Here is a 9801-nt window from a genome sequence, read left to right as displayed (position 1 = left end):
CCACGGAAACAAACATATACACCTGGTTAAGGGCTTTAAAGAAAGAGGACACCTTTACCATGTCAGATATAGAGTTTAAATGTATCCAATGTTGAGTTTGCATCCCAATATTACACTTTATATACATAGACCAAACTGTTTGGCATACAAATACCGGATTTTCATCATAAAAAATAAATGCATCATTAATTATGAAATTATGAAAAATATGATTAACATTCCTCCCATGAGGCCAAAGAGGGTGCTTTCAGTCATTGACCCCAGGAAAGGGCTACACACTTCAATTGTTAATGTGACAAACTCTCTCGACAATATGTTACATCCACTTTTGCAGCACTTAATGTATTTTTTATTGTGCACTGCAGAAGAGTTCTACAGTATATGTTTTCACATGAGCAGCTGTGGTTCATGTGGGTTCATGGTTTGTTGCTTTGAGAGGGTTTATGTGTCAACCAATCTCATCATGTCAGAATCCATCCTCCTCTCCCCTAGATGACCGTATATGGAGCCATAATGCACCCTGGCTCCTTCTGCCGGAACTCCTTTAATATTTTGGATCTGATAGTTGTCACCGTATCCCTCCTCTCCATGCTCATGGAGTAAGTAGTCCCTGGGAATGTAAAATGTCATTGCACTCCTGTGACAACTGAATCTACCGTGCTCGATATATCATTCAGTTATGAGTGTGTGTCTTTGTCCAGGTAGAAATACAGATTATAGACAAGCAAATGTTGTGCCTGCCCTATCTAGGTCCAGTGCTATCTCTGTGGTGAAGATCCTCAGGGTGTTAAGGGTGCTGAGGCCCCTAAGGGCCATCAACAGGGCTGAGGGTCTCAAGGTGAGCTTACCAGTGTAATCTACCTGTCCCCCTGTCCTCCTGTCCTACTGTCTACCCTTCACTTATCCCCATCACAACTCTACTCCTCCACACCTCTACTCATTTACACCTCTACACCTCTACTCCTCTACTCCTTTACACCTCTACTCCTCTAATCCTCTACTCCTCTATACCTATACACCTCCACACCTCTACTCATTTACACCTCCACACCTCTACACCTCTACTCCTCTACTCCTCTACTCCTCTACTCCTCTACTCCTCTATACCTATACTCCTCTACACCTCTACTCCTCTAATCCTCTACTCCTCTACTCCTTTACACCTCTACTCCTCTACACCTCTACTCCTCTACTCCTCTACACCTCTACTCCTCTACACCTCTACTCCTCTACACCTATACACCTCTACTCCTCTACTCCTCTACTCCTCCACTCCTCTACTCCTCTACACCTCTACTCCTCTACTCCTCTACTCCTCTACTCCTCTACTCCTCTACACCTCTACTCCTTTACACCTCTACTCCTCTACACCTCTACTCCTCTACACCTCTACTCCTCTACACCTCTACACCTATACACCTCTACTCCTCTACTCCTCTACTCCTCTACTCCTCTACACCTCTACTCCTCTACTCCTCTACTCCTCTACACTCTACTCCTCTAATCCTCTACACCTCTACTCCTCTATTCCTCTATTCCTCTAATCCTCTACTCCTCTACTCCTCTACTCCTCTAATCCTCTAATCCTCTACACCTCTACTCCTCTACTCCTCTACTCCTCTACTCCTCTACACCTCTACTCCTTTACACCTCTAGTCCTCTACTCCTCTACTCCTCTACACCTCTACTCCTCTACTCCTCTAATCCTCTACACCTCTACTCCTCTACTCCTCTACTCCTCTAATCCTCTACTCCTTTACACCTCTAGTCCTCTACTCCTCTACACCTCTACTCCTCTACTCCTCTACACCTCTACTCCTCTACTCCTCTAATCCTCTAATCCTCTACACCTCTACTCCTCTACTCCTCTACTCCTCTACTCCTCTACACCTCTACTCCTTTACACCTCTAGTCCTCTACTCCTCTACTCCTCTACTCCTCTACACCTCTACTCCTCTACTCCTCTAATCCTCTACTCCTCTACACCTCTACTCCTCTACACCTCTACACCTCTACTCCTCTACACCTCTACTCCTCTACACCTCTACACCTCTACTCCTCTACACCTCTACTCCTCTACACCTCTACTCCTCTACACCTATACACCTATACACCTCTACTCCTCTACTCCTCTACACCTCTACTCCTCTACACCTCTACTCCTCTACTCCTCCACTCCTCTACTCCTCTACACCTCTACTCCTCTACTCCTCTACTCCTCTACACCTCTACTCCTCTAATCCTCTACACCTCTACTCCTCTACTCCTCTATTCCTCTAATCCTCTACTCCTCTACACCTCTACTCCTCTACTCCTCTAATCCTCTAATCCTCTACACCTCTACTCCTCTACTCCTCTACACCTCTACTCCTTTACACCTCTAGTCCTCTACTCCTCTACTCCTCTACACCTCTACTCCTCTACTCCTCTACTCCTCTAATCCTCTACACCTCTACTCCTCTACTCCTCTACTCCTCTAATCCTCTACTCCTTTACACCTCTAGTCCTCTACTCCTCTACTCCTCTACACCTCTACTCCTCTACTCCTCTACACCTCTACTCCTCTACTCCTCTAATCCTCTACACCTCTACTCCTCTACTCCTCTACTCCTCTAATCCTCTACACCTCTACTCCTTTACACCTCTAGTCCTCTACTCCTCTACTCCTCTACTCCTCTACACCTCTACTCCTCTACTCCTCTAATCCTCTACTCCTCTACACCTCTACTCCTCTACACCTCTACACCTCTACTCCTCTACACCTCTACTCCTCTACTCCTCTACTCCTCTACACCTCTACACCTCTACTCCTCTACTCCTCTACTCCTCTACACCTCTACTCCTCTATACCTATACTCCTCTACACCTCTACTCCTCTAATCCTCTACTCCTTTACACCTCTACTCCTCTACACCTCTACTCCTCTACACCTCTACACCTCTACTCCTTTACACCTCTACTCCTCTACACCTCTACTCCTCTACACCTCTACTCCTCTACACCTCTACACCTATACACCTCTACTCCCTCTACTCCTCTACTCCTCTACACCTCTACTCCTCTACACCTCTACTCCTCTACTCCTCTACTCCTCCACTCCTCTACTCCTCTACACCTCTACTCCTCTACTCCTCTACTCCTCTACTCCTCTACACCTCTACTCCTCTAATCCTCTACACCTCTACTCCTCTATTCCTCTATTCCTCTAATCCTCTACTCCTCTACACCTCTACTCCTCTACTCCTCTAATCCTCTACACCTCTACTCCTCTACTCCTCTACTCCTCTACTCCTCTACACCTCTACTCCTTTACACCTCTAGTCCTCTACTCCTCTACTCCTCTACTCCTCTACACCTCTACTCCTCTACTCCTCTAATCCTCTACACCTCTACTCCTCTACTCCTCTACTCCTCTAATCCTCTACTCCTTTACACCTCTACTCCTCTACTCCTCTACACCTCTACTCCTCTACTCCTCTAATCCTCTAATCCTCTACACCTCTACTCCTCTACTCCTCTACTCCTCTAATCCTCTACACCTCTACTCCTTTACACCTCTAGTCCTCTACTCCTCTACTCCTCTACTCCTCTACACCTCTACTCCTCTACTCCTCTAATCCTCTACTCCTCTACACCTCTACTCCTCTACACCTCTACACCTCTACTCCTCTACACCTCTACTCCTCTACACCTCTACACCTCTACTCCTCTACACCTCTACTCCTCTACACCTCTACTCCTCTACACCTCTACACCTCTACTCCTCTACTCCTCTACACCTCTACTCCTCTACACCTCTACTCCTCTACTCCTCTACTCCTCCACTCCTCTACTCCTCTACACCTCTACTCCTCTACTCCTCTACTCCTCTACACCTCTACTCCTCTACTCCTCTACACCTCTACTCCTCTACACCTCTACTCCTCTACTCCTCTACTCCTCTACACCTCTACTCCTCTACTCCTCTACTCCTCTACACCTCTACTCCTCTAATCCTCTACACCTCTACTCCTCTATTCCTCTATTCCTCTAATCCTCTACTCCTCTACACCTCTACTCCTCTACTCCTCTAATCCTCTAATCCTCTACACCTCTACTCCTCTACTCCTCTACTCCTCTACTCCTTTACACCTCTAGTCCTCTACTCCTCTACTCCTCTACACCTCTACTCCTCTACTCCTCTACTCCTCTAATCCTCTACACCTCTACTCCTCTACTCCTCTACTCCTCTAATCCTCTACTCCTTTACACCTCTAGTCCTCTACTCCTCTACTCCTCTACACCTCTACTCCTCTACACCTCTACTCCTCTACTCCTCTACTCCTCTACACCTCTACTCCTCTACTCCTCTAATCCTCTACTCCTCTACACCTCTACTCCTCTACACCTCTACACCTCTACTCCTCTACACCTCTACTCCTCTACTCCTCTACTCCTCTACACCTCTACACCTCTACTCCTCTACTCCTCTACTCCTCTAATCCTCTACACCTCTACTCCTTTACACCTCTAGTCCTCTACTCCTCTACTCCCCTACTCCTCTACACCTCTACACCTCTACTCCTCTACACCTCTACTCCTCTACACCTCTACTCCTCTACACCTCTACACCTCTACTCCTCTACTCCTCTACACCTCTACTCCTACACCTCTACTCCTCTACTCCTCTACTCCTCTACTCCTCTACACCTCTACTCCTCTACTCCTCTACTCCTCTACACCTCTACTCCTCTACTCCTCTACACCTCTACTCCTCTACACCTCTACTCCTCTACTCCTCTACTCCTCCACTCCTCTACTCCTCTACACCTCTACTCCTCTACTCCTCTACTCCTCTACTCCTCTAATCCTCTACACCTCTACTCCTCTATTCCTCTATTCCTCTAATCCTCTACTCCTCTACACCTCTACTCCTCTACTCCTCTAATCCTCTAATCCTCTACACCTCTACTCCTCTACTCCTCTACTCCTCTACTCCTTTACACCTCTAGTCCTCTACTCCTCTACTCCTCTACACCTCTACTCCTCTACTCCTCTACTCCTCTAATCCTCTACACCTCTACTCCTCTACTCCTCTACTCCTCTAATCCTCTACTCCTTTACACCTCTAGTCCTCTACTCCTCTACTCCTCTACACCTCTACTCCTCTACACCTCTACTCCTCTACTCCTCTAATCCTCTACACCTCTACTCCTCTACTCCTCTACTCCTCTAATCCTCTACACCTCTACTCCTTTACACCTCTAGTCCTCTACTCCTCTACTCCTCTACTCCTCTACACCTCTACTCCTCTACTCCTCTAATCCTCTACTCCTCTACACCTCTACTCCTCTACACCTCTACACCTCTACTCCTCTACACCTCTACTCCTCTACTCCTCTACTCCTCTACACCTCTACACCTCTACTCCTCTACTCCTCTACTCCTCTAATCCTCTACACCTCTACTCCTTTACACCTCTAGTCCTCTACTCCTCTACTCCCCTACTCCTCTACACCTCTACTCCTCTACTCCTCTACTCCTCTACACCTCTACTCCTCTACACCTCTACTCCTCTACACCTCTACTCCTCTACTCCTCTACTCCTCTACACCTCTACTCCTCTACTCCTCTAATCCTCTACACCTCTACTCCTTTACACCTCTAGTCCTCTACTCCTCTACTCCCCTACTCCTCTACACCTCTACTCCTCTACACCTCTACTCCTCTACTCCTCTACACCTCTACTCCTCTACTCCTCTACACCTCTACTCCTCTACTCCTCTAATCCTCTACACCTCTACTCCTCTACACCTATACTCCTCTATTCCTCTATTCCTCTAATCCTCTACACCTCTACTCCTCTACACCTCTACTCCTCTACTCCTCTAATCCTCTACACCTCTAATCCTCTACACCTCTACTCCTCTATACCTCTACACCTCTACTCCTCTAATCCTCTACTCCTCTACTCATCTATTCCTCTATTCCTCTAATCCTCTACACCTCTATTCCTCTACTCCTCTACTCCTCTACTCATTTACACCTCTAGTCCTCTACTCCTCTACACCTCTACTCCTCTACTCCTCTACTCCTCTACACCTCTACTCCTCTACACCTCTACTCCTCTACACCTCTACTCCTCCACTCCTCTACACCTCTACTCCTCTACTCCTCTAATCCTCTACACCTCTAATCCTCTACACCTCTACTCCTCTACACCTCTACTCCTCTATTCCTCTATTCCTCTAATCCTCTACTCCTCTACACCTCTACTCCTCTATTCCTCTAATCCTCTACTCCTCTACTCCTCTACACCTCTACTCCTCTATTCCTCTACACCTCTACTCCTCTACACCTCTACTCCTCTACACCTCTACTCCTCTATTCCTCTATTCCTCTAATCCTCTACTCCTCTACACCTCTATTCCTCTACTCCTCTATTCCTCTAATCCTCTACTCCTCTACACCTCTACTCCTCTACTCCTCTACTCCTCTAATCATCTACACCTCTACTCCTCTACACCTCTACTCCTCTATTCCTCTATTCCTCTAATCCTCTACTCCTCTACACCTCTACTCCTCTATTCCTCTAATCCTCTACTCCTCTACTCCTCTACACCTCTACTCCTCTACTCCTTTACACCTCTACTCCTCCACTCCTCTAATCCTCTACTCCTCTACTCCTCTACTCCTCTACACCTCTACTCCTCTACTCCTCTAATCCTATACTCCTCTACACCTCTACTCCTCTACTCCTCTATTCCTCTAATCCTCTACTACTCCTCTACTCCTCTACTCCTTTACTCCACTGACACTGTAGTCACATTCATAATGGTATTTTACATGTTCCCATTAACTAATGCAATAGTTAGACCAACCCAGCCGCCCCATGTTTTTCTAGTTCTGGTCATGGAGATCCGATCTGACATGCTTGTTTCTGCTGTCTCTTATGATCTAGCATGTGGTCCAGTGTGTTTTTGTGGCCATCAAAACCATTGGCAACATCGTGCTGGTCACCATGCTGCTAGACTTCATGTTTGCCTGCATTGGAGTCCAGCTCTTCAAGGTGAGCTCTAGATAGTTCTGTACATGGTGGCCTTTGAACCATATGATGAAAACAGAATTCCACCAAAGCTTTTATTATCACTCATGTATTGTGTGTGTGTTCATTCCTGAAGGGACAATTCTACTCCTGCACAGATCCTGACAAAATGACAGAGGAGGAGTGTAGGTAAGAGACCGGTGATATTGTCCTCGCACACATTACATGACAGTACAGAATGGGACATTACATGACGGTACAGAATGGGACATTACATGACGGTACAGAATGGGACATTACATGACGGTACAGAATGGGACATTACATGACGGTACAGAATGGGACATTACATGACGGTACAGAATGGGACATTACATGACGGTACAGAATGGGACATTACATGACAGTACAGAATGGGACATTACATGACAGTACAGAATGGGACATTACATGACAGTACAGAATGGGACATTACATGACAGTACAGAATGGGACATTACATGATAGTATAGAATGGGACATTACATGATAGTATAGAATGGGACATTACATGACAGTACAGAATGGGACATTACATGATAGTACAGAATGGGACATCTCTGCCACACTCTCACCTCTCCCATGCCCTCTCTTTCACTGATTAATCTCTCTCTCTCTCTCTCTCTCTCTCTCTCTCTCGCTCTTTCCCCTCTTCGCAGGGGTAACTATATTAGGTACCAGGAAGGTGCCATCCATCCAATGACGATCCATAAGAGAGAGTGGATCAACTCAGAGCTCAACTTTGACAACATCCTTGAGGGCATGCTGGCTCTCTTCACTGTCTCCACCTTTGAGGGCTGGCCAAAGTGAGCCTCACATACAAGCCTGGGAGTTTGTATACTGTACATCATGGCATGCCTAATACAGTACTATGGAACACATGAAGGTGTATGTATTTCACACTTGCTAACATGCCGTTGTGTGTATGTGTGCAGACTGCTGTACAAGGCCATAGACTCTAACATGGAGGATGTTGGTCCCATCTACAACAACCGCGTTGCCATCTCCATCTTCTTCATCATCTACCTCATCCTCATCGCCTTCTTCATGATGAACATCTTCGTCGGCTTCGTCATCGTTACATTTCAGGAGCAAGGAGAGCAGGAGTACAAGAACTGTGAGCTGGACAAGAACCAGGTGTGTGTGTGTGTGTGTGTATGTTTTGTGTGTGTCTTTTTTGTTAGTTGTTTTAACACCCTCTTTCCAACAGCAGTGTGTAACTCCTGTGTGTGCTGTCCTCCATCTGACAGCGGGCGTGTGTTGAGTACGCCCTGAAAGCCCGGCCGCTGCGCTGCTACATTCCTAAGAACCAGTATCAGTACAACGTGTGGTACATCGTCACCTCCTGCTACTTTGAGTACCTGATGTTCCTGCTCATCATGCTGAACACCATGTGTCTGGGGATGCAGGTAACGCTATTGGAGGTGGTTCAGGGAACTGCGTTGGGGTGATGAGTATCTTTGACAAACATTAGCATTTCAAATACAAAACGTGAAACTTTAACAGTTCTTCTCCTGCATCACATCAATGTAATGCTCCTGCCAGAGGTTCCTACTAGAAGCATCCCTTCTACATATCAAGGAGTTTTTTACGTTTCTTTTTTATTTGGACACTTGAAATGAGATGAGCATCTCAAGAGATTTCATCATTGAGGAGGCAGGGTAGCCTAGTGGTGAGAGCGTTGGACTAGTAACCGAAAGGTTGCAAGTTCAAACCCCCGAGCTGACAAGGTACAAATCTGTCGTTCTGCCCCTGAGCAGGCAGCTAACCCACTGTTCCTAGGCCGTCATTGAAAATAAGAATTTGTTCTTTAACTGACTTGCCTAGTTAAATAAAGGTTACATATTTTGGGAAAATGTCAAATAAAATCAAAATCTTCCATTTGTCTTTTCCTTCTTCTCTCCCAGCACTGTAACCAGTCAACCCATGTGACCGACCTGTCTGACATGCTGAACGTGATCTTCACTGTGCTCTTCACTGTGGAGATGGTCCTCAAACTCATGGCCTACAAAGCTAAGGTCAGTTGTCCATAGGGATGGCCTGTATGCACTACATTACCCAAGATGCAGTGCAACTCAATGTAAGATCAGAATGATTCCAGAATAATAGGACTGTGGTTATGTAGAACAGTTACTTCATACCTCTTCATTGTGCACAACCCTCTTGTCAAAGTTCAGAGCTGGAGTGTGTAGATGAAGAAACCTTTTATACACACACTTCTGACAGATGCCCTTCCCTCTCCCTCCCTAGGGTTACTTTGGGGACCCATGGAACGTCTTTGACTTTGTCATCGTCATCGGCAGCGTTGTTGACGTCATCCTGAGTGAGGTCGATGTGAGTATTGTCATTGCGTAATGTTCACCAGAAATATGTAGGTATTGTCCATGATATGTACTATAATACACAGTTCCCACTGTTCCTAAAAGGTTTATATAACAGTTCAGGCAGACCCACTGGACATTTTTGTCCTCGCATTTTCATTTTTTCTCCCATTGGTTTCAGTTACTGTTTATAAGAAGCAGATAGTCAGGTTGGGGAACAGCTACAGACATTTCACAATAAAAGCTCTGTCCGGTCATCTGACTGTCTGGACTGTGTTTACACCCCTGTCTGACACCCCACCCATCCACCCGCCCACCCACCCACCCACCCACCCATCCATCCATCCATCCATCCACTTAGAGACATACAGGCCAGGCTCCCCTGTCAGCACTTGGCCCCAACAATAGCACTGAGGA

At 46.4% G+C, this 9801-nt stretch overlaps 1 protein-coding gene across 2 annotated transcripts in view; it reads left to right on the top strand.

The window, feature by feature from the left end:
• Nucleotides 1-9801, top strand: part of LOC115142800 (dihydropyridine-sensitive L-type skeletal muscle calcium channel subunit alpha-1-like) — a 72202-nt gene that overhangs the window by 53852 nt on the left and 8549 nt on the right. For both annotated transcript variants that reach the window (XM_065002901.1, XM_065002895.1), the window contains 9 exons: nucleotides 493-599; nucleotides 751-838; nucleotides 6941-7048; nucleotides 7161-7213; nucleotides 7723-7869; nucleotides 7999-8200; nucleotides 8314-8472; nucleotides 8971-9081; nucleotides 9314-9397. In XM_065002901.1, the coding sequence (XP_064858973.1) occupies nucleotides 493-599; nucleotides 751-838; nucleotides 6941-7048; nucleotides 7161-7213; nucleotides 7723-7869; nucleotides 7999-8200; nucleotides 8314-8472; nucleotides 8971-9081; nucleotides 9314-9397 (1059 nt within the window). The remainder of the gene's footprint in view (nucleotides 1-492; nucleotides 600-750; nucleotides 839-6940; nucleotides 7049-7160; nucleotides 7214-7722; nucleotides 7870-7998; nucleotides 8201-8313; nucleotides 8473-8970; nucleotides 9082-9313; nucleotides 9398-9801) is intronic.

Source organism: Oncorhynchus nerka, linkage group LG2 (genome assembly GCF_034236695.1).
Source record: "Oncorhynchus nerka isolate Pitt River linkage group LG2, Oner_Uvic_2.0, whole genome shotgun sequence".
NCBI lineage: Eukaryota > Metazoa > Chordata > Actinopteri > Salmoniformes > Salmonidae > Oncorhynchus > Oncorhynchus nerka.
This window is presented reverse-complemented; position numbering and strand designations above follow the sequence as displayed.